At 40.4% G+C, this 26,458-nt stretch overlaps 1 protein-coding gene across 1 annotated transcript in view; it reads right to left on the bottom strand.

Moving 5' to 3' along the window:
* zcchc7 (zinc finger, CCHC domain containing 7) overlaps positions 1–25,552 on the bottom strand; it is a 34,706-nt gene extending 9,154 nt beyond the window's left edge. The window contains exons 1-7 of the mRNA XM_072462461.1: positions 25,438–25,552; positions 23,651–24,176; positions 22,148–22,352; positions 3,148–3,197; positions 2,931–3,068; positions 2,687–2,857; positions 1,522–1,557 (exon numbers count right to left, since the gene is read on the bottom strand). Coding sequence (XP_072318562.1) covers positions 1,522–1,557; positions 2,687–2,857; positions 2,931–3,068; positions 3,148–3,197; positions 22,148–22,352; positions 23,651–24,142 — 1,092 coding nt within the window. The 5' untranslated portion in view covers positions 24,143–24,176; positions 25,438–25,552. The remainder of the gene's footprint in view (positions 1–1,521; positions 1,558–2,686; positions 2,858–2,930; positions 3,069–3,147; positions 3,198–22,147; positions 22,353–23,650; positions 24,177–25,437) is intronic.
* Between the last annotated feature and the right edge of the window lie 906 nt (positions 25,553–26,458).

The following is a 26,458-nucleotide window of genomic DNA, read 5'->3' as shown; positions in this document are numbered from 1 at the left end:
ACACACATAGTAACTCAACAACCCAGAACAGAAATAAACAAAGTGGCACAAGGTCCAGAGAGGCAAGCACCACTTCATAAGTGTAAGGTAAATCCCTGCTGTGACATAATGACAAAGACCTTTATAGTGGAATACAAGTGTACAATTGGTTCTCCAACCACAAGTTCTGCTTCAAAAATAGTGCTTGTTGTTTAACTGTATCTACTGTAAGTAAATGATAATTGTTTAAAGATTTTCACATTAGCCCTCTCCTGTGGGCAAGAGTTGAAGTTCCTCCATCCTCTGTCCTAAATGTCAGTTCTGGAACTCGAGTCCCACGCCCCGTCTTTCCTTGTGCGCCCTCTCCCGCTGTGCTATCCGAGTGCTAACGATGCTGCCTTTTCATTAGACAGCCCCTGCTAATTAATCTCCATAGAGAAGAGTGACAGACCTCCCCCAGCACAGACACACAAAAGTGTGCACCAAGATATATGCATACACACACACACACTCTTCTTCCCTTCTCTCACCGCCTTGTCCCGTGTGGCGTTGGCAGCCCATTTCATGCTTTATCACATCTTTTAATTGACAAACAAGCTGCTCTTTTCTCTTAGGCTGAGGTCTATATCACCCCCTCTGCTCAGACACACGCATGCACGCAGTAAGGAGCGTGGACAACTTGTACCAGATTTCAGAGGAATACACAAATAAGCTTAAGCACCTCTGTTGACATGGCCCATGTGGTGTTACAGTTTTCTACTCTTTGACACACTGTCATATTCTCCCACACAGATGCCACATGTGCACTAAGGTTGAAAATGAAGGGAAAAGAAAAAAGGCTATATCTCTCCTGGCACTTTCTTAATCTCATGTGGTGCGTTTGCTTCCATGGTTCAGTCATCAGCTACAAGACAAGGTCAATACCAGTCATAACCAACTTATCGATTTGCAGTGATCATGTCACACTTTCATCAAGCCTAAGGTTAAAAACTGAATTTTAGATTTAATTGTTAAATTTCACTTCTAAAAAAACACTTATTTAAGAATATGATGAACTTAAGTAAAAAAAAAATGCTAAAGATCTGATATTCTATTAAATATTATACTATATACTGTAATATTTTTGCACATGTGACACTTAAGTCCTACTTAAGTTCCTTGGTTTGCAGGGTTTAGAATATTTGACTCTGATGAGACACGTTCTGCATGAAAAAAAGATTTTAAAAATGTCACTGGCTTGAAGAAGCAGGCTTAGCGCCTTCCACCCTTCACCTTATTCTTTTACCAATTCTCAGCTTTTAATTGGGACTTTGTGCACAACGTCTACACTCAGATTCATCCAAATGTGACTAGTGCTGTACATTTTCATCAGTATCAGTTTGTATAGTGTGAGGACAACAGCCTTTATTGTTTTTATTTATACAAGATGGTAGTAAATGGACTTGAATGTTTGAAACGTACGTTCTCTGTGGGGGTTACAAACTGTTTTATTGTGAAGTATCTTTTGGAACACTTTTCTACAAAGAAGAATATATTACTCACCGTTATATGGTACTGTCTCCAGACTTCAGGACAGTCCTAAAAGAAGAAAATGATGGTTACTCTGTTGTGTTAATTTAACAGCTGACCAACTACTCAAACATGCATTCTGTTACAGAGGCCAAGGGCAGCGCTGGTCACACAGTGGCAAAAAACATAGATAAAGCTTGTTTTTCATTACTTTATAACCAAAATTAATGTTTGAATTTCCCTGCAGTAAACCAGTCAGTAAAAAGGCAGACAGTCCTGGTGTATCTAAAGCAATATTATCTCTGGAGCTTCGCTACGCTGTTCTTTAAGCGTTTCGACATCCTTCCCCAACTGCCGTCACTTCCCACTGGGAAATTGAAAATGCTGCAGTCGCCGCAGGCAACAAGATCTATCTGCTTACACACCTACTGAGAGAGGATTTTGACCCGACTGTAAACTACACAGGCATTTTATTTTATTGTATGCTATGGATTTGTCCAGGCTTTGCACAATTATCAGAAGCTAATTCACATTAAAATGGTGAGTGTTTCCAGGGTCATATCTTCTGTTTTGAAACGGAGGATCTTCCCTTACTTCTCAGCAAGTTTTTTTCCTCCATCAACTACCCCCTCCATAGCTACTTCCTCCTGTTAGCTGGTTCCCCCCAGACCAGCAAGCTTGTGTGTTGTTGTTGAGGGCGACAGGCGAGGCGAGCGACATACTCGCGCTCCGTCAACCGTCTGTCTTTAATGAGAGACACAGAGAGGCCCAGGGGACAGAGACCTGACTCTGTCTCTGCAACACACACACACTAATCATTTGTAAGAGGAATGGGAAATTTATGCATTCCAAGAAGGAGGTAATTACAATGCCCAAAAAACAAACACACAACTTTGTCATTAAAACAATATGCAAATAAGTACAAAAAGCAAAGGGATTGAGAAGGTGAATGTGGCCTGGTCTCCCCTCTCCCTCTGCTGTTCACCTGGTTACTCATCCATTACACACAGCACAGTGCATGACTGACGGTGAGCCAGCAGTAGAGGTGCAGGGAGGCACAGACAAACACTAGGCTCTCCATTCCACAGTAGACTGTCAATAGAATGAACGTTGAAAAAGGATAACTGTCATTGATGGTCATTAGATGAAATTAAAAAACAAACCAGAGTTTAAGTTAAGTTTATGAATTTCAACTCACATCATGGAAGTGTCCAGTCATGCCGCACCGACGGCATTGCTTGTGCCAGTAAACCCTCTCACTGCAGGAGTTGAACAAATGCCCAGGAAGTCCACAGTTGTTGCAGTGCTTATAGGGACATGTACTGAGCACATGGCCCACCGTGCCACAAAGGAAGCAGGGCGAAAGCTTCTGCAACGCAGAACATATGCAGCTCAATGTCCTATCCTTATTGAAGTCTATGTTGGTTTTAAAGTGCACATACCTTAGGTTCAGGGCAGTTCTTCGACAAATGACCGGTTTTGTTGCAGTTTTTACAGTGGACGTTTTTGTCTGTATAATATCGGTTTGTCATCCTCTGAAAAACAGCCCGAGCTCCCTTACCTCGATTGTTAATCTGGGCCTAAAAACACACACATTTACTGCTTATTATATTTCTAAAATGTGTTTGTTTATTTATTTATTTATTTGGGTAGTAAAACCTGTATGTCTTTGTCTGATATCAGCCATGTCCCATCAAAGTCTTCAGTATCTGGAAAACAGAAATATAATAGTCACATTTTGTTACAGGGAATTGAACAGTCAAGGGGAACAGTTAATACTGTCATTTCTGAGAAGGTTCTAACAGGAACATATTAACATCTTAAGAGAAGAAAACTAATCAAATAGTTTTGTGTTTTCTACAAAGGACCTGTATAATTCAACGCTAAAAGTACTGAAGAATTCTGCACCCCGAGGAGTACGTTTTTTTTCCTGTAAAAGGAACACAGGGAAACTGCCACAGAGCACAGCACATCTGTATGAGACGGGCACAAAGAGTGCCCTGGGGGAGTCCTCCCTCTTCAGACCCACACAACTGTAACTGACATCCACAAAGTCGAACATATACACAAATGCACACACTCAAACACACAGACATGTGTACTCAGCATAATTTATGTGATGTGGCAATGACCCACACAGTACATACAGACAGCCTTACATCGACCTCTGCGATTAGCTGCTTGACAGTCTTTAGCCTTTGGACAAATACACAGCCTTGAGCCATAATCAAATATCACACTCTCCTTTTCACCTCCCACTCTTGCTCACAAACTCGGTCTTTCACCTTTCTAGAATTCTGTAAAGCCCACTTCTTCCGTGCTTATATTTCTTTTTTAAAGTAAAACCATGTCACATTAAAATTAGTTTTCCCATTCAGAATGATTTATTTCATTCTGACAGGAAGAAATATTAAGGATTTCACAATTTTTCTGTGAGGTTAATAATTATGATTTATGTTTAACATTTGCTTTGTGATTATTGTAAGATAAAATATTGACATTGTGACACCCAAAACAATTTCAAGTCTCATCAAAAAGATTAACACTAGGAGCACCATTGTATTTGTATTAATTATTGTTATTATTGCAAGTTATGTTTAAGATAAGATAATCCTTTAATGTCCACACAAGGGGAAATTTCAGATTATAGGAAGTTTCAAAAACACACTCTTAATAGAACTCTTATGAACAAAACAAAAAACTCTTAACAAAACTCCTCTCCCATCTTAAAAGGGAATGGAGGGGGGGAAATAAAATAAAATAGATAAAGAAAAAGATAAAGATAAAAAGAAAAAGAAAAATCAGATAATAATAAAATAATGATAATAGAATAAAATAAAATAAAGTAAAAATAGCTAGCACAAGACTAGGTAATACTATTAGCAGGTAAGTAAACTGAATAAAAACAAAATAGAACACTCTTATTTACAGGTATTGCACATGGTTAATTCAGTATTGCATATGAATATGATGGTATTGCACATGGTTCAGGGCTAGGAGTGTTTGTTGTAGAGTCTGACAGCAGCAGAAGGAAAGACCTGTGAAAGTCTCCTTCACACAGCGAGGGTGGATCAGTCTCTCACTGAAGCTGTTCTCCAGAGCGGACAGAGTGTCCTGCAGAGGGTGGGACTCATGGTCCAGCATAGATGTGAATCTAGCCATGGTTTGATGGTAAAAGTATATTACTGTGCCTAACCTTTTTAACTTTCTTAAAATCAATGAAATATTTTAATCCATGTTCCCGTTTATAAATTGCCTTTTACTTTTAAAATTAACAAAGCGCTTCACATTCAAACAGAAGCCAGGTAGCCGAACTTTAGACCCGTTCATGAGGCACGTACCAACTGAGCTACGTGATGATACACATACATCTCACACACAACACTGTCATTTTAAGTCATTTTAAGTACATCAACATCATCATTCCATCATTCATCACATCAAACAAGGAGTTTCAGTTACCCTAACCCCTGAATATGGAAATTGTTTGCAGCTTCATCTGTTTTGATGTAAGTTAATATCAACAAGGAACACCAGGTTCGTTGGCATAAGTGACTAGAGTCAACTAAAGTCATTCCCAAAGCGGCTCCCAAGTGAGACTCCACACATAAAGAACAGGAAGCTTTCCCTTAATCTAAGGGCCCCCCATCTCACCAACGCAGACGAATAAAGGGTGAAGCTCTTTGTCACGGCCCAGGAATCAAACACATGGGTGGAGGGGTCCAGGAGAGGAAGAAGAGTCAAGGGTGGGGTATGCTAATTAACCTGGAGGCCCTGCACAAAACCCATACCATTAGAGCTGCTCCATCACAGCCCTGCGGATGTGAAAAAGACAGAAGCCCAATAAGCAGATGGCAACAGACTCATGAGAGGCCTCCGCCATGTTGAGGGCAACTGTTAGTTCTACTGATCCACGCCTTGAGGAAGCAAGCTTATGGGTGTGCTTCCAAAAATAATTATGCTTTAGTCTCATTTTGAAAAGAACTAAAATGGTAAAAAAAAAAAAAAATAAGGAGTTGTTAACACTGATTGAAGAATACATGTCAGGCTATATAGTCCTGCATCTCTTCTTTGATGGATAAAGTCGGCACAGTTGTGAAAAAAGGGGGAAGACTGATCAAGAGAAGGCGACAGATGCTACCTGTCTGTCTCGTAGGTATCCTGATTACTACAGTATGAGGAGGAGAGGGAGGAGGCAGTCTGCCAGTTCATCAGAGCCAGCACAACATAACTAATGCACCGAAATGCAGTGTGTGTGTGTGTGTGTGTGTGTGTGTGTGTGTGTGTGTGAGTGAATCTGTTCCTTCTTCCAGTGCGAACAGAACGGAAGTGCATGTGTGGCTAATGAACCATGAACACCCGGCTCTCTTGGGGTGACACACACACACACACTCAAAGGCAGAACCAGTGAATATTAAGGGACCATCCATCTCATGGGACGGACAGTGGGTTATGTCTGATAACCAGAGGACGAGGAGGCACACCCCTCCATCAACTTGGCACCTGCCAACCAACATGTTCTGTTACCATGGCGCCTGCAATGAAGGCGCAGTAACGACACACATGGGCACTGCTAAGCATTATACAACTGTACAATACCAAAAATAGGCAGAAATTCTCTAGAACTCAGTTCAGAGAAATATTCAAAAGGTCAGACAGAGTTTTTCATAGATTTGGTTCAACACAAGAGCACAATTAGTCCCAAAAGGGCTTTGAAGGTCTAGAGTTTTTAAATGGAACAAACATTGAAGAGTTATTGTTATAGTAACCTATTTGCAGAAGATTACTGTGGAACCCTCCAGAGGGTGTAATGACTAAGTGTAATGACTTTGCATTATTCTTTAATTACAAAGTTCAAGGCATTAAAATACTATAAATTCCACAATGCAAGTAATAACCCTAAAACCACCCACTTAGAACTGACTCACTTGCAACGGTAACTGACCAAAGTGTCCAGGAGATAATCTGCATGCTGCCTCGATGTGTTACCCACTAGATTTTTAAAATCTGTGCTGAACTCATATAGTTAATGTCACTTCAATCTGGAACATTCATTTGAAATCTGCGGTCATAAAGCCTCTCCTAAAGAAGGGCAGTGTTGATGCCGCAGAGTAATTACAGGCCCATCTAATCTGCCATTTTTGGTCCTCGAAAGCTCACTGACTTCCTCTTAATAAACAACTCATTTGTTTTTTTTTCAGTCAGGCTTTAGACCTCATCACAGCACTGAGGCTGCTTGTCAAGGAAACCTTAATTCTGTTAGATTGGAGTATCACTGGCACTGCCCTAAATTGGTTAAAGTCCTACTTTGTTGAAATTGGTAACTGTGTCTCAGACAACATGGCTTTGACCTGTGGTCTGCCTCAAGGGTCAATCCTGGGACCCCTTCAATATGCAAAATGTGTCCTATTTATTCAGATGACACTAAGTTTGGATGAGTGGATTCACTCTGTCAGAACCTGTGTAGAACCAGGTAGTACGATCACATTAGTCCTGTTCTCAGGTCTCTGCTCTGGCCACTGTGGCTCAGAGAATAGACTTTAAAGCAGCTTTGCTTCAATACAAGTCTCTCCATGGCCTAGTACCAAAGTACATCTCTGCCATATGAACCATATCGGACTCTGAGGACCTCAGGGACCGGCCTCCTGCTGGTGCCCAGAGTCAGGACTAAACATGGGGAATCTGTGTTTCAGTTTTATGCAGCTAAAATTTTAGCAGTGCATATGACTGAAAGCATTTTATTTGCATTTTTTATTGAAATGCATTTTTCCTGATGTGTAAAACACTTTGAATTACCTTGTGTATGAATTGTGCAAAACAAATAAACTTGCCTTGGTTTCCTGTATGTTTTAGTTGGAAGAGAACCCGGAGCACAGGAGCAACATGAGAACATGCACATGATCCAGGGCTTTCCTGGACTGAGAATCAAACTCAAGCAGTGAGACAACAGTCCTAACCATGTCACCGTGCTGACCAACATGCATGCAGAAAGCGGGAAAAGAGATGACGGTGTGGATGTATCCCATCACATTATTAGGTCACCTACAGAAGTGCACATACTTTAATGCCCACAGACCCTAAACTTAGTGACTCAAGTAGAATGTATATTTCCCCTCTTCTCTAAATGTGCGTGTGCATTTAAAAAAACATTATCCCTGTGACATCAAAGCCCTAGTCTGGCCCGCCTCAGCCTTATCCCTCTTTCCTGTCCCAACACTTAAACAGGCATCTCAAGCCAGCCCGCCCATTGTACCGAGCTGTTGACTAGCCCCATTAACACACTAACGCGCATATAGACCCTGACACAAACACAAAACAGGAGAAAGAGAGAGGCCTTACCCCCCCTAAACAGAGGTTATGTTTGATACTGAAGCGACAGGCTCAGATTAGCAACACTATACATAACAATAGTGAGGGTGGGCGGAGTGTGCAGGCCTTATGTGTGTATGTGTCCATCCGTGTGTGTACAGGGGGAAAAGTGTTCCCATTGTGACATCACTTCTTGCCCTCTGCAAGGTTAAACACACCGCAATGGTTGGCACACAGACCCCTCAGCTCTTCTGTGCCCTTTTGTGGGCTAAAAAACAAAGCGTCTGGTCAAGGGTGTAAATCACAAAAGCTGAAAGAGGATGGGAAGAGGGATGAACATGAACCATTTGAGGACCAAGGGGCTGAGAGCAGAAGACAAGGAGGAGAAGTTTTCGTAATCTTGAACCCCACTGACACAATACAATAACAATTTAAACTATTTTTGGGGCTCCGATACATTTTTTTGATAAGTGAATATTGCAAATGAATGAAAACGAAACCAAAAGTAAATGGGTTCAAAATTATGCATTCTAATAATAAATATAAATATAAAATAATATAGATCTATTAAAGATTACGGCTTCAGAATAACCAGTGTCCCTTTTGTATATTTTCTTTTGAAAAGCGTCTGCTCTTATGGGGAGCAATAGTTTCACAAGTTTCAGAACTATTTAGACTGCCCAAATCAATGTCCAAAGTGAAAACAACAAAACACAGACATTTCCCAAGAAAAAATTTGATTCAGGGAATATAGGAGTTCTCAGTACTGGGTACTGAACAGCTTGAATAGGGTTACAAGGCACCAAGCAATCAAACTACTCCAAACTTAAACAGGTAAAAGTGTTTATTTTGAATTATGTACTTTAAGGATTGTTAACCAAAACCCAGCAAAGAAGCAGGGCAATACAAAAAAGGGCAGTTCAGTTCTGTACCAGCACAGGTCCCAAGAATTCCATTGTCATTGCAATCCGTAGGTGCAGTGACACTGGCCTCCGAGCACTGCGGGGGGAGATGCCTCCAGAAAGAATCCGCAAGGAGTCAATTTCCCCAGACAACGCAGCTGTCTGGAGTGGTTTTAAGGAAATTAGACGACTACATTAGTCTTGTAGTGTGAACCGGCGCTGCATTGGTCAAAGACACACTGCAGTCTACCGTAGTTGGCGTAATGGGCAGTCTACAAGTAGACCTGTGCTGTATTGAATGTAAACAAGGCGTGTATGTAGGGAGAAAGAAAGTCATAGAGGCCTATAGTGCAGATTGGCATATTTGCTTCAGTCTACTCCAGGGCAGCTGTGGCTACAGCACATACAGTAGCTTACCACAATTTTTTATGTGAATTGAATGGATACTGTATAAAATTGTAGCCCATTTGAGTATCAAAAAAAGTGCTGAATTAGATTTATGAAAATGCAGGCGGAAGTGCGCATGCGCACTTCCGCCTGCGTTCTCAAATCGCCGAAAAATCGTCCATTGCGCCTTTAAGTTGGTAAAGAATTTTAAGCCCACAATTCTGAAAACAACATCTGGTGAGTGAGTGAGAACAATACATTTCAACATACAAGGCTCCATTTACATCTTTGTTAAGTTTGAGATTCATCACTTTATACCTAAAATAGGGCATGGTGGTCAGTTTGGCTATAAAACGCCTCGGACCATCTTACCCTTTAGTGTACCTCCAAGCCAGTGCCACTTCTTCTATTTCTACTTAGCCTCTTTGACTTCAAGCTGGCAGCCAGGGCAGGGCAGGTGGCCAAACCTGTCAGTCATGACACCCTTGCCACATGGCAACATCACAAACACCAATTACCACACAGCAGGGGCGCGGCCTGGTAACCGCATGGCAACCGCATGGTCCAATCAGGCTAGACATCAACAGGGACCACAGCGGGCCAAAAAAGTAAGTGAGTGCGTGTTTTGTTTGTACGGCGTGTGTACGCAACTTATACAGAACCATGACAGGTTGCATTGTGCCGCTTTATTATCCGTTTGCTTTGGGTTAAAACCTTTTTTTTTTTTTTTTTTTTTTTTTTTTTTTTTTAAATCATACGCAAAATACATCACCATCTATCAGATGGTGATATCAAACAGCACTGTTCTGACTCATATCCAGTTCTCACTAAACAAAATCAATTTGACCTTATTCAATTACAGTAAACATGCATGAACAGTTAGTGCCTTCATTAGTGAATGTACAAAAAACAGCAGACAACTTTAATTGCACAATTTCCTCTGTATGTTAATATCTAGAATAAAACACTCAGAAATTCATTCAACTATGTCTTGGAAAAGGATTATGACCTTCACAAATAATAATGACTTCTAAGCCCTTGCATTATAATTCTTATTAAATTACAGACTCTAAGAACTGGCACAACTATTCCATCAATTTGATACACTTTGAGGATGGAGGTAACAAGTTTGTGGTCAACAAGTGTTTAGCATTGCGGGCAAGCCTATGTTGTAAAACAAGTAAAATACCAGTTATAACACTTGGCATATTATCCAGTGCTGCCTTTTGTATGAGAAACACAATGTATTTTAGGGGCAAATATATTTTAATAAAACCAGTGAGTTGCAACCTCAATTTCATTTTGATGAATTCCCTCCTGTGGGAGTGAGCCAGGCAGTGGGCGGAGGGCGTGAAGGCGGGAGTGTGGCACAAGAAGGGAAAGATGGGGGCTGGGGGGGACAGATTGAATTTTCATGATTGTTATTTTTGTTATTATACAGAGAGAAAGGGAGAGGGGCTAGATAAAGCACACTGGATAATCTTGGGCATTTCGCTGTGCCTTTTTATCGGGCAGGTTGGGCACATTCAGGGGACTGTTTTTCTAAGGGATCTTTGGCCCCGGTAATTAAGCTCCATTCAGCAAGCCCTGCTCCCAAATTAAAAATTTGTCATTAAGTGGAATTTACCATAATGCCTTTATAACTGCCGGCGCTTCAGCAAGCTCCCATCTATGCGTGTTTGGAGTGCTAAAGGTGAAGGAGGGGCACCAAGAAAAGGCAACCAATAAGAGGGTTTCAAGAAAGGGCAAATTGAATACTGAACTAATCCAGGGCAGCAAATAGAACACACATACACACACAGCAAGTCAACGTTCCAATCCCCAAATCCACAGCCTTTGGGGTAATTAAATAATAGTGCTTTACAGTTTTAATTTAGATTGAGTCTATTCCTCTTCTTAACGTAGAACTCATACACACAGTGTATGTGTGCATTCAAACAGACTTCACCCACTGAGATAGTCCCCCAATGTTAAGAGAGTTGGCTAGAGTGAATGATTGAAGAGCAGAATCTGCGTCTCTGTAGACTTTATAAAACAATACAATTATTAGTCTTTAATTAGGAGTGGCCCCTCTGTGGGACAAGGGACAGACAAAGAACAATAGAGGATTAGTAGAGGCGCTTCTAATGTGGCTCTTTTATCAGCCCTTTCAAATACAGCCTCTAATGCATCCGGTTGTCCCGAGCAGTGGACAAAGTCAGAAGTGAGGCTGATTTGACCGTTAAAAACATTACATTGTATTTAGCATTAAAGGGTAAATATGATGCTACAGTGACTTTTATGGGCTTTTTAACCAAACCATGTTATAACAGTGTTTGCTCATAATTGAGTTACTTTAGTTGTATTTTGATTGATTCTTGCATGTTTGAGTGATCTTGTATTGTACTCCATTTGTGGTGAGTGGTCGGAGTATTTCAGGTTTCGCCAAACCCTTTTTACCGCCCACGGCCCTGTACTCTGCGATTCCTGGACAAATTGAGACTTGGTGCTTCACTGATGGAGCAGTGGTTGGGAATGCTGCACGTTTAGTTGCCGCTACCATGGCGTTGTGGTCCGGCCATCGGCATTTGCTGACTGTCTGAGCCCCCTCTCTCTCCCTTCCACGCTGCTACTGTCCTTTCAGATAAAGGCATCGGGTCGAAAAAAAAAGAGATAATAGAATAATTGAGACTCCGGATACACAAATTACATTTTTTTTTATCGTGCATAGCCATTTATCCCAATATAGAATCTTCCCTGTTTATCTGTCCACTCCATCAGCATGTATACATCATTATAGAAAAATGCTGCAGTTTACAATTAACAAAATGTAAAATCCTGATCTACCGGTAGGTAATAGAAAAAAGTATATATGTTTTCTTTATCAAAAGGAAAATATTACTTCTGGACATAAGATTTCTTTATCGAGATTCCTCAAATCAGTGAATTGAGAAAAATAAAAGTCTGAGGCTGAAGCATAATGAAGTGAAGATTAAGATAATGAAAAAGAGGATTGTAAACAGATGGTGAAAGTTATGGCTGGCTGAAAAGGGCAAATGAAGCCCCTACGAAGAATATAACTGCAGTCACCATATGCTCACTCCCAATACTGGTGTACAGTTTTCAGTCTTCATTAGCCCTTCATTCATAGTAGTGCATAGTCGAATGTGCCAGTTTGTCACTGATAGATGAAAGATATAGACAAGGTATATTTTAGTAAGCTAAGGAGTCAATGCATTATACAAACTCCTCACTATTTCAGCGTGTTAATGCCTATGCTTGGAAAATACACGTTATTTGCACAAGTTATGTTTCGGAGGGATCCAATTGGAATTTAGCGCACCCTCTGCTGGCAGGAGTGGGAATAAAGAATGAACAAAAATACTCAAAGCTGCCATTTAGGGAGGATTGTCATGCTAATACGTAAATTGTTTTGTTGTACTGGAACGGAATTTCAGTGTACGGATGCTCAGAAGTCTCCCAATGATGTTAAAATCTTCACCGAAAACTTCTGAGTTTGGGACTGTTTAGGTAATCATTTTCTAACCTGGGATGCAATCAGGTTTGTTGTAAGAAGCCATGTTTGTTCTGATCTGGTTAACTATCATAACGTCCATCTGAACACTGGGAGAGAACACCAGGGCTCAGACTACGTGTCTTTGTATAGTATAAGAAAAACTTGTAGACTTAGTAAGCCAGACAATCTGCAGAATATCATTTTTTTTCTCAGAGAACAAGAATATGAATGAATGTGGCAGAATAAAACTCTGGGTATGTTTTTGACGTTGGGACAGTGTTGCATGGTTAAAAGCCCCAAATTCTTGCATGATATGTCCCCTTTAAAATAAAATAAATGCATTAACGATCACTGGCCATTGGGAAGTACAAATAACTCCCAGTGGACTCAAATGATCGACGAGATTCACACAAGGTCATTATTACGTGTTTATTGTTGATTCTTTTTTTCAAGCTAATTTTCCTTCATATCAGATCTTTTAACACTGTGTTGATTATCATAGACAATATACTTAATATTCTCAATATTAAAAATATCCAGCTCCTGCTCTTCTTTTGCACAAGGCCCCTGGATCCCGCCTCCTCTCTTTGCCTTACCTCATCCTTTCTCCTCTCCCTTCCTAACCCATCTCTCGGCAGCTACTGAAATCCCATTCCCCGTGGGGCAGGCTAAATTGAATTGGCGTGTTTATATGAACAACAGGGCCGTTGCTTTAATATACCTTAGAGTTTCTGCCTAATGCCTTGCCGCTAATACCACTGGAGCACACTCCCATCACTCAACGCACTCTGCTTTGATAGTGATGATAAAAAGAGTCCCTTAAAGACAATGCAAATACCAAGAGAGTGCAATGTAATATACACAAGATATGCATTTAATCACACTTGTGAGATCATTAAAGAATCTTTTTGCTACTTATGTTTCCAAGAATGTGGCATGGGAACGGACTGAAGAGCAGTGCGATTTTTTTTTTTAGATTAGTGAGTAAAGCAGAATAAATATCCGGAGATTTGGTTGAGAGTCGGTCATGCTCATCGACGTGCAAACATCCTCCATTTTCCCTCCTTTCTCTGTCCTTTCTCCCCTTTTCTCTTCTAGATCTGTGTCAACCTACAAAAGGCCCATGACACAAAGGAGGCTAACAGGCCTGAGACACTCAACCCAATTACTATTGATCAGTCTGCGCTCGAGGACAGCAGCGCGCTCACCTGCACGCATGCATGCACTAACACACACGCACAACGGCACTATTGGTCACAAAAGTCTGCTAAGGTCAGGGTTAATTTTATGCATGAATTTGAGGATATCATTAAAATAATAATAAAATAATTCTCCAAAATGAAAAAGGAAATAAAAGATAAATAAATTAGAATAAGAAAACATGTCAGCAGAGGTTAATCAATTCAAATGCATTTTTTTCTTTTCTGTGCACTTTTAAATATTGAGCCGGTGAAACTTGGATTAGCTCATTTTGTCATACAATCTACCAGATTAGGTCAGGAGGTTTGAATCTGGGGTTAAATATATGAATGCCTCAACATTTCACGATGCAGTGTTTAAATCAAGCTGAAGATAGTAAAACTTGCATGCTGCTAATGGAGGGCAGTAGGACTTCTCTATTCAGGTTTATCTTCACGGTGAACAATCATCCTAGCAGAATAAACAACTACCGGTAAAGGTCGGGATGAACTGTGTGTTTTCCGAAGCCTGGGCTGAAATATCAATGACTAAACTCACAAATGACTTAGTAACTATCTATTTTACTCTGATTTTATCTGCAATAATTAATTTTCTCTCCCAAGGCAGACTTCATTTTTATCAGCCCCTCTCTGCCAGAATCTCACTATTCCATTTAACCATAATCCCCCGATAAAGGGCCCACCTATGTGTGCTAATGCACAGGCATGTGTGTACGGTGTAGCAGTGCTCGAGAAAAGAATTAACCTGCATTCACAGACACACAATGTTAGAAGGCCAGAAGTGAGAGGACCAATAAGTGCTACAAATGGGCCAAGACTTTCAGCGGTGTCACCTCCCAAGCACATCTCAGATACAAGCTGGATTACAACACATGCCTATAGCATCCTCCTGGAGTAAGCAGGCTGTCATAGCAACGGCCACGTAACCAGGCTTTGGTCTTAGTCTGTAAGAGCTGATGGAAAAAAAGGATAGGAGAAATCGAGAGATTGAATTGATGGCGGCTAAGCAACCGGCTGTGCGCCCAAAAGGGAAGATAGTCCTATGTTCCCCGAGACACGGGTTAGGGTTATTTGCTGCCCGTTCATAGAAAAGGGGTACATAGGTACTGGGGAACATAGGTACCTGGGAATATAGGTACGCAGCCCCCAAAATGTTGGGTCCGGATACATAGACGCTTGATTTTGTACAAGAGTGAAAGAAATTAGATTGTCTTCGATTGCTACACTCTTTCATTACTGATCAACATTTGCTGTCCTAATTTACAAGCCAAATCAGACAAGGATATTTAAAGTTACATGGCTAAAAACCAGATGCAACCACCAACCAGTAGCCACTGGCTGGCAACAGAATTTTATTTTTTTCTTCTAGTCATGAAAATAACTGACTTAACTGTGGCTGAATTTTCCATCTATGGTGCGTTGTTTTCCCAGAGCCTCTGGCACGCACAAACATTTACCATCGAACACCCGAATCCTTACATTTAAGAGCCCATTAATCCTGCGAGTCCTAATGGGACTTCTAATTAGTACTTTATTGAAAGCAGGTGGGATGAAAAGGTCAACCAGCCACAATTAGCACCAGGAGGCAAATCACAACTCACACATTCATCAGCAAAAGGAACAAGTCATCGGTCGCCTGGAAAGAAGAGAGATGCGAGTCAGAGACGTGAAGCCCTGGATTGAGGGGAATTCTGATGAGTGCCAGCTCAGACAGACCAGGCCCAGCTGGTCTCTGTCTGACGAGTGCCTTAATTAAGAGACATGTGGTGAGGCCTGGGAATGACCACATACACACTGTACACACTGGAGGAGGCCTCCAGAGGGGAGCTGTTAAACAGGCACCACTGTGGATCTGAGGGTACACTGCCAAGTCCACTGTGCCATCCTCTGGGACCATGTGAAAAACATCTCCACACTATTATTAGGCATCCCTTTGCATACCACAGCAAGAGCTGGCTTATGGTGTCCATTTTGTTGCAAGCCGTCATAAAACTAACTAATTAACATTCACTTTGACAGCAATCAATTTCCATGATCTCGTCACTGACAACAGAATTAGCATCGACAGGACTGACCATGTGGTGAAATGTCGGAGGTTGCACAATAATCATCACTTACATGGTATTTTAAAAAGGAGTTTAGACTGTATTTCAGAGCTGTAGTCGTTCCCCTTTTGTGGCCATTCCAATATTAATGTTTTGAAAACGGGGGGGGGAAGGATAGCACAAAGTGTATTTTGCAGAGATTGGGGTTAGGCTAAAAGATTTGTGAAATATATGAAATTGCAATTATTTTGAGAAGCAATGCCATAGCAATTAGATTTGCAATTCCTGTTATAATTGTATACTCAGTTCACAGTGCACATGTTAAACACGTCAAGAGCATAAAACATTTAGAGAAGACTGAAAAATAAACGGCTAAATCCCATGTATTTAAAAATAATTGAACTACAGGGTTAGCAGGTTTTATACAGGTTTGCGGAGGGAATTTTCTTTAAATAATTTCAGTGTTTGCAATTTATAATCTGCAACAATTTATAATCTGCAACAATTTAAATTGCGATTTTAAGTCTATAGCGATAAATCTTGCAGCTCTAATTGGGGTGATATTTAATCAATCGAAGACCTGCTTTAAAAAAAAAAAAAAAAAAACTTTTCATCATAGTCTCTGCTCCTTGAACCAAAATTGTATTATTAATATTAATACAAAAATCCCTCCATCCCCTTCCCATTCACTCAATATCCCTCCAAAATATCAGCACCTTAGGCTACCAGTTAATAAAGCCCTCTCAGCAACCCCTCCCAGCACAGCAAAACCATACTATGACAATAAGGGGAAGTTCTTGGGCCAAATAAAAGAAGCAAAATTAATACACTCCCACGAGAGCCCCATCGGACCCCCTGTCACACCCATAATAATTTGTTTTCTTGTAAAGTGATTGCTTCATTATTGTGATTTTTGGTGATTGTAAATGACATTTAACCCTCCAGGACATGACTGCTTCTTTAGTCTGTTCGGCATCATCATTTTTAGGACATGCCATGTACAGAGGATAGAAACTCTTTATTTAATCATACATAAATGTATCAATGGTTCTTGATACAGTAGCTTCGGGCACAATGTGATGTAGGCCATTGTAGAAAAGACTCGTGCTCTCAATGGGATATATTGGTTAAATAAAGGTTGAAGGATAACAGTGTGCTTCCCCACACACACACACACAAAATAAACTACATTTGGGACCCACCAGTCTCCAGTTTATTACCCCTACCTCCAGGCTAGAGGCACTGAACAAGGGCCAGTGTGGGTCTTAAACACGCTAAAATGTAAAAGGTCGGAAAAGCGGTCTGAAATCGCAAAAAAATGCATTTTGTCATTTGGTAGCTTCTGTACAGGACTGAAGATAGTGAAAGTTGGCTCTAGTGGGTTAAGACAGGGCTCTTGGGCTCACTTCAGACGTGGTGAGGCCGACACAGAGGCAACTGTTGTTGTGATTTTGGGCCTTACAAAAATAAATTGATTTGATTTGATTTGATTTGACACTGGGACAAACTTCACACTCATCGCATCCGGGCATCACACATTCACTTTCATCAACTCCCTTTCATTTCCACTGATACATCCATAATCAATATTTTGCTTTATGAAGATTTAGACAATTCAACACATCAAAGAGACTTGTGCGTGTTATTCACAGTAATAGACTGAATACTAAAGACTATATTTAAATGCCACTCATCACAACAAATCGATACAAATGAGCACCTGTTGCCACAGACGCAGATGTGTGTGGGTGTTGTTTCAGAACAGTTTCCCTGAATAAAGACATTTTCATAGATTAATTCTGACCAAATTCACTTTCAGACAGGATGCCACACTGTTTTTAGAGGCTGTGATAGTTCTAAATATATGTAATATAACAGCTTGAACAATACAAAAGAAAACGAATGCCTTTCAAAACCAATTTCAATCAATTGTATAAACCGCGTTAGATATTTCCAACAAATGCTCTAGTTTTAATAATGATAAGTGACTAAAGATTCTATGGATATGAACGTGTGTTCACCATAACACACTGAGAAATAACCACCTTCAGGCCCCTCTCAGCCTTGGAGGCAGGCGGCTCTGGCCGACAGCAGCGGCGGCGTGGCTGATCCTGTTCAAGGCCTGTCTCATCCATTAAGTAAACACGAAACTCCATCTTATTTACAGTCTTCAACACCATCGGATACGTTCAAAATTCAATCTTCTGATTACAATAGCCGCATCTTTATGCGCAACACAAAAGCATATTTATGCGTTTGGTATGCAATATCAGTGAACAATGGTAGACGAAACCAAATACTTTCATAAAATGTCTAAATGTATACTTTCACGTGACTGCCCGGGCATAATTATACTCAAACAGTGCAGTGCCATTGTAGTCTTGTATACTAGACAGAAAATATTCAAAGATACCATTTTTAATGTCCAATACAGATTTTACTTTTAAGAATCCAGAGCAACAGATGGCCGATAAATGTACAATAATAAAACAAATTCCAATAGCACTGTTGCTTGTGTTTCACGACAAACTGTTTTAAGAGCAGTATGGTCACTTTTTTGCCGTGGCCTTTTTGCGCCGGTGTTCAAATAATACTTCACGTATTTTCTTTCGGCAGGTGTTTTAGCCCAAACCAAATATCAGCCTATACTGGAATCGTGCAAAAACGTAGTTATCTTGCTATAACTAAATTGTAAATTTTGTGCTAAAAATGTGCGGGGATAGAAGCTCTGGTCCTTACACATACACAGAGACAAAAACTTCTATTGAATGCACTAAATATTAGAACAGCAGGATTCAAGTCTCATTTACATAGTGTTAAAATTGGATAATACAAGTCAAACTATGGTGGTGTGATTTGATGGGGTGTATGCCTGTGCAAACACACTGTGGGGTAGCGTGGGTGTGGCGTTACACCTCGTGTGGCACTGGGCAGCCCAGATAAGAGCTGATCCTATCCATGCTTCCCTTCTGCAGCGCCTGCCCGCCCGCCCACCCACACACCCCAAACACAAAAAAACACTCAGACACACAATCTACAGCTACACAAGCAGCCACTGTATTCTCCTTTTACAATCCCCCTTATGATCATGAACACACACAGCACAAACAGAAGAAATCATATTTATATATGGACAACCTTAAATCCATATTCTGTCAATTCCTTCCAATTTGTTGTATGAATATGAACAATTCTCACACAAGTTAAACAAGAGGCACCTGGTTCCTGAATAAATTTCTTTCATTCAACAAATCTCTATGAATCAAGTATGAACAGAGTTTTTACAGATGACAACATTGTTGTAGTTATCAATAGCACGACTCAGAGTAAAATGAAGAATGAACAAGATGATCTTACCTTTCTTCTTTGTGAGCCTTAAGAGCTATCTAGGTATACACAAACTCTCACACTACTTCAGGCGTACTTTGGTCAAACACTCACACAGATATACGGAGTGTGATGTGATCGGCCACCCTGATACTGAACCACAGTGCACTCTCTAAGCTTTAAACTACGTTTGGTGTGCACTGACCAAGACCAAGGAGGACACAAAGCAAGGGAGTGGAGCGAAAGAAAGGAAAAAGTGTGACCAGTGAGGGAAGTTTAACCACTTACGATTCAAGTTTAGCTTCAACACTCCCCGCCTCCGCCCGGATTCATTCAGCCCATGTACGCGCACACCTCTGTGGGTGGGAGAGGCACTCAATTGGATTTTGGGAAGCACTACTTTTCCTCTCGTGTTCCATCTGGCTGCTGCTTGCATGGCTGTCCGACATACAGATGCTCCTCACTCTTCCCTTTTTGCCCTATCTGTTCTCCTGTGCTTATCCAGGGTCAAACAAACCCTCCGACTGCAGAAGCCCCAGGGCCAGGTGACAGATAGATACAGCTTGTGACCCTGTGTGTGTCACTGCACCTGATAAAAGCAATACGCCATGGATCGACAACAGATGAGATTATAAAAGTATGTGAACAAGTAATATTGTGTAGTAGAGACTCTGGACAAGCAAAAGAGAAAAGGGATGAATGGATTCAATTTGAGTCAGCGACAGGGAGACACAAAGTGTAGTGAATGTGATTTGATGGCGACGCTGAGATGGGCTTTAGGCGTACAAATAGTATTAGTCACTGCTGTGCAAACCTGTTACATACACACAGTTACCAGACACAACCCTCACACAGCTACAATGATATACACAGCACGGTATAGTTCATACGGGGCCGGAACACAAAGAAGTGTAATAGAAATTCAACCAGCCGCATCTCTGTGACCAAAAATGGCCTTTTGTCTTCAATCCATCAGAAAGAAAGGGTAGGTGAAACGAATTACAATAAAAGTACCAAGTATAGTACTACAGATCCTCACACTAAGCACTTTTAACATTGTTTTGAAAAGTAATGTACAAATGATTATTATCACATTATTATTAATGTGTCTGAAGAATCTAAAAATAATGATCTTATTTATCCTACTATTTCAATGTAAAGAGCAGCTGTGTAGCATTGTAATTGCCAAATGGTAAAAAAAGAAAAATACTCAGCATTATATATATATATATTTTATTAAAATAATAATACATAAAAAGATAGTTTGAAAATGTCCTTATACTTGACGCTTTAAAAATAACTTATGCAAACCATTAGAAGAAACCCTCACAATTGACCTTAGGACAAATAAAATAAAAATAAATACGTTCTAAGTTCTATAACCGTTCTGGGAAGAAAAAAAATCTATTCAATATTTGGGTCACATAGCAAGAATAGAAACACAACTCAAAGCCCGTTTTAAAATCAGAGGGGGGGGGACCTGTGCATAGCTCCTGACTATTAAGGCATATCTCCCTCAAGTTTCCTTTCCATTATTCGTCCTTCTTTGACAAAACTTCCTTCCACGGCACACCCATGACCCCCCATGTGCAGACATGAGGTCAAGCTCCAAAGATCAGAGGGAGAGGCCAGACGAAAGAGCGTGGGGCGGGGCAAGGCAAGGAGAACAGGAACCTAAAATCTTTCTTTCCTCCTCCCCTCTCCCAAAAAAAAAAAATAAAAATAAAAAATACCTCAAGCCTTCACATATAGCCCCTTCCCAGCACCCCTCCCACACGCCCAGTTGTGTTCAGCGGAGGCAGTGGGCACTCTTGCAGAAACATCAGCCCAGGGAAATTCAAATGAGACGGAAACGTTGAGAGAGAGACACACAGAGAGTGGAAAGAGGGCGAGGGCACAATAGTGAGAAAATAGGATCAAAAGAATGAGATGGGAGACCGTTGGGCCGCTTTGGAGGGGGGAAATGGGGGAACGGCACTGGAGCGCCAGAGGTTGCTGAGGCTGCAAGTTTAGATAATGTGTAGATCTGAAGAGATTTGCGGGAAACATTTTTATTCATTTTTTGATTACCTTTTTTCACTCCTCCGGTTGTCTCTGTTTGTTTTTGGCATTAGCGTTTGCACCGACAGAATGCATGTGTATGTACATATGCATGCTGATTAGAAGTCAAATATTTTACAAACACAAATGTCCGTACTTGCTCAAACCTGCATCACATATCAATAAGCATAGACACACTTAAAGATGCATCAGAGAGCAAAGGGCTGGGTAGACAATGATAGTATGCCCGGAATGCCAAAAGCGTACAAATGTGTCAACACGCAGCCCCACTGTCTGCATACGCACAGACACACAGAAAACAACTTTCTGTTTGCACAGCAGGTAAACCTAAGTCTGACACAAGATGAATTCTTGAATCCAAGCATATACACAATACAACTATTATAGAGCACCCCCAGGCCCTAGTAATAGATGTGTTTGGCATTGAAGGGTTCAGATCACATCACTTATGCAACCGTGCACAGAGCATCAGCAACACATTTAGTAAAGGTCTGCTATGTCTTCTACATTTAAACTCTAACTACGACATTTTAATGTATAAGTGACAGCAGTGTGTGGGTGTATGCGTACGGGGTGGTGAGATAAGTCTGTGTATAGAAGCTTCTCGGACCATCTTCTGCAGATTGAAAATAACTTTCTGATGGAAGTGGAAAACATTGTCCAGATGAATACAAAAGGAAGGTGAGCTGTCTAACAGTTATCACCAGGGATTATTCTGCTCTCTTTTTTGCCAGAGGGCATTCCATTCTTTGGATTTTTGGGGGAAAAGGACAATTGTGTTCTATGCATGTACCCCTAACCGTTTTTGCCCATTTTTCCAATCCAGCACACCACTCCAAAAATGTTTGGACAGCCAGTTGAATATTTTGTATTCATATGTGAAATTTTGTCTTTATGTGTTAATTTTTTTTTTTTAAGTGTTTTAAGACAAACCTGTCTCACACTCCACTCCATCCAGGTTGAGTGAGATGGACTTGTCTCCCTCCTGCTGATCAGGGCCAAGAATCATCCAGTTCTCCAGGTCGTCAGAGTCCGATGAGCTGCTCGAGTCCAACACACACTGGGACTCTGACTCAGATTCAGAGTCGGTGCTGCTTACATTAACAGGAACTGCTGCATCAATCACGCTCTTTTTTACCTGTGTTAATATCAAATACATATTTTAGTACAATTAAACATGAAAAATATTGTTGTATTAATAATATGCTTTAATATATACATTTAAGGGAATTTCAGTTTAATAACAGCTGTTAACTGTTTAATGTGCACTATGAAGGTTTTTTTTGTGGCGGAAACAAAACCTTCTCGTCTTCTGAGAAGTTATCATTGTACTTGGAATAGATACAGTCAGCGACACGTCATTGCTTAGGGGCTTGGTCTGGCACATGTAAAAAACAGGTGAAAATGTAATTTTTTTCCCTCTTTTAGGTGTTTCCTGGCAAATTATGAGTATTTTAAAAGGACGATTAATTCAAATCGGGTCACAACTGAGTCTTAACAGACGGTGTTGACATAACGTTACCCCAGAAATGCAAACAGAGTGTTCTGTAGATGTAGCTGGTGACGCTAGCATCGCGTAGCATTTAGCCTGCAGCTCTCAAGCCATCGTTGGCATTCTTGGATGTTTAGAAAAATTTGCGCTGTTGGCGCAGACTACTCTTCTTGTCAATATTTTATGTAATAATATCAGTTCCACAGGATGGCATGAAACCTCCCCATCTCCATGGAGACAAGCAGATGACGCCACAAGTACAAGTTGTTTTGCTTGCACAAAAAATACCTTCCAATAGAACACGTACATCGATACCTTCCAATAGAACACGTACATCGATAATCAATAATAAAAGAAAAGGACCACTTTATTGTTACTGGCAGGGTTCCCCAGAAATCAATACTGGGACAATGTTGAAAAATTACCAATATTTTTTTCTGCACTGCCCCAGTCTATTTGTGCCATGTGTCGTTGCCAGTATGTCCTCAATGCATCTCATATTTATTTTTAAATTCAAGTAATTAGGCTAAAAATATGGCTTAACACATGCCACAAACTAGAAATATCCCAGATAAATACATTTGTTATTATTTTGACCAAATCCAAAAGTTATATTATGGTATAGTAAAGTTCAAATTAAATTTGTGTGCCCTGCTATGGATTATGAAATACAGGATATAAGCCACAACAGCAAGACAAATGGGTATCGTATCGGCTCAGAAAACAATTATTTTGGATCATCTCTAGCTTTACTTCTCTCTCCCAACGCCATACCCCATGTGCAGCTACCCTCAACAAAGTGATCTAAAGCCAAATGTGTCATTAACAAAGACACTGATATCTATGATAATTATTACCTAAAACTTGAGTAACTTGGAAGTAAAATTGAGGATCAGTGGTGAATTATTAGTGGAACTCTGTTGACAGTTGTTTATGTTACTTACCTGCTGTGCAGGAGTGGAGGTACAAAGCTTAGGTAACCTTCGGCCCTTTGATGCACAAACTCCTTCTTCCTCATCACTACTGTCATCCTCAGAGACTGTGATGACATCCGGGCTGGAGTCAATCACTATTACTTCTTCGAAAAATGTTGATGATGCCCTCTGACTTTTGGGTTTATCCTTCACGCTTTTGGTCTTTTTCTTTTCCTTCTTTCCTGGCATTGTTTCTTTTTCCTCCGCTGTAGAGTGGTTTTCTGACACATATCCCAGTTCTTCTGTACCTGTTGCGTTATTGTCATCTTGGGTGCTGATTTCATCCATTTCTTTCCTCTTATCTTCCAGCTCACTGACCTCTCCAGCATTAGAAGAATAGTGAAGTTGGCTATATAGGTGAAATTCAAGTTCACTTTCAGCCTCGGACCGCTCCGAGTCATCCTCTTCCTCTCTGTAGAGCTCATCCTCCAACTGCTCATGATACTGATAGATACTGTACATCACCACACACTTCTGTGGTGAGCTTCAATCACACCTATCAGAGAAAACAAACATTTATCAGATCCAATCGCAATGACAGTTACGTATGCTCTAATACATAAACAGTTAAATATTTTGTCAAACCAAAGAAACTGAGAAAGCAAAGTAATAATTGGTTTATTGCAATTTAAATAAAACTGACATTTATTATATAAGAACGTTTCCTCATGCTTTCCTAAAGATGAAAGGAATAAAAGAAATGAAATAGCCTACTAAACTATATTCCAATTCAGTGAAATTTAAAGTATCTTTTATCGTATATAAAACTTCTATCCACAAAACAAAAGGGACAGACTTTTCATAGCTATAAGGGCTTGTTAAAGAAAGATCACGGTTGACTTGTACTGATATATTTAGTAGAATTCGTTTTGTAGCCAGCACTAATGAGATTTCTAGAGGATTACATAACTGAAACCATTATTTAAAACATTGTGCATTATCAATACTGTACAATATTTGCTTCCTACACGTCTCTAGTTGATATAAATATGAAATATGTAGATCCGTTCCTTTCTTGAGCACACTGTGGCTTCAGTGGACATAGAAGGGACACTGGTCCATTGCTCTGGTCAGCCCTGCGTGTCTCTGCCATGATGGCTGGAGATGATTGGCTCTCAGACCACACACACGGCAGTAAGGCCACGGTGGACAGTCACAAACCTCCCGCCAGGGATTATAGCACAGAGAGCCTCACCGGCCTGCGATGGAGGGAGTCAAAAATCAGCAGTGCAGAGACAGGAAGCCTGCTAATGACTTCTACAGTCAGATACAGCGACTAGCCCATATACAGTAACTAAACAAGTGGGTCCTTTCACACTTTTTCCACACTTTGTACAGCCGTAACAGAGCCATAGCGTATACGTTTGTGTGTGGTTAATAACTATTGACAAAGTGGTAGGGCAGGCTGTTAGCCAACTCTTGTTAGCTTAGGCTAACTAGCTCAACATCGGTAGCATAGGATTTCCGCTTATAATATAAAATGTGCGATTACATAAGCAAACGAGCCTTTACCTGCTGAAGGTATCACATTTGAGAAGTGTACCAATACTGGTAAATAGTGCTAAAGCTAACAATACAATGGAAGTGTGGGTCACTACTGTATCCACGTGTTTGTGAGCAGCAGCCGGGTGGAGGATGTAAACAATGAAACATTTAGCGCTCAACGAACTAAAATAACGAGAACTCCGGTTATTAAAGTATCACACATAAAGCCAAATGGACTGTCCTTCATGGTTTAATCTACTGTGACTATAAACTTACCTCCCCGGGAAAAAAAAACAGGATAAATCAGTGGAAAGGACGACGACTCTTTGCAGCAGCCCAAGAGAGAAGGGCAAATCACTTCCGGGTCTGTTCAACGTAGACGTCCCATTCGTCACTAATGTTTCTCTGCCGGGCCAAATCAGATAGTTAGAGATAGACAATAAAACTGGCCAGGGCTACTCAATAAAAGCAAAGTACCTCTAAGTAGGTTAAGGACACGTGTATTTGCCAGAGAGGGAGCGAGAGAAAGTTGTAAGTCCATGTCTAAGAAGAAACACAGCTGTGTGTCTCAATAGTCCAACAGTTACAATTTAAAGGCGCACTATATTCTAATAGATCCATGCGCATAGACTTCATAGGTTGCGTTCACGTGACATCACGGGGTGTCTGTATCTGATATAAAAATAAAAAAAAACATTCGTAATAAAAACACAAAATAACCTTCATAGAATCCCCATGGTTTAAAATTCAGATTGAAGTTTTCTGTTTTATCTCACCTGGTTTATGGTTAATAACTATGTACTGGGCCAAACCACAAAAAAATTAAAATGGGTATTAAGTTCAACGTCTTTTCTGTTAGCATTAGTAGCCAAAACAAAAGTGATGAACAAAAGTTCACCATAGCCTCTGAAAATGGTGCCATTATTTAACACCAAAAGCGTGATTGTTGTCAGTTGAAAGGGCTTTAAACCTTGAGATTAATATTGCATGTTTGTGGACGTATTGCTTTGTCTGAAATGATCCACCAAATGTTACTAGATGTATAGCTTGCTTTTATTTAATTACATTTCATTGCTAAAATACATTTAAAAAACACATTCTTAGTTAGTGAGGTCGCCTGCAAAGAGCTGACCTGTGGCTTTGCCAGTCTTGCACCTTTGTGCATTCTTTCTTGACCAAAAGCAAAGCTATATGCTGATTGAATTATATAATGTGTTTTTGTCTTGTATCTTTGTGGAGGTGAATAGGGTAAATAAAAGAGATCACATTGGAGTAGTTATCACAATCCTGTCA

Source organism: Eucyclogobius newberryi, unplaced genomic scaffold (genome assembly GCF_026437365.1).
Source record: "Eucyclogobius newberryi isolate DKJ021-1_F unplaced genomic scaffold, fEucNew1.0.hap1 SCAF_4, whole genome shotgun sequence".
NCBI lineage: Eukaryota > Metazoa > Chordata > Actinopteri > Gobiiformes > Gobiidae > Eucyclogobius > Eucyclogobius newberryi.
The sequence above is the reverse complement of the archived record's forward strand: the minus strand, read 5'-3'. Positions and strand labels throughout refer to the sequence as shown.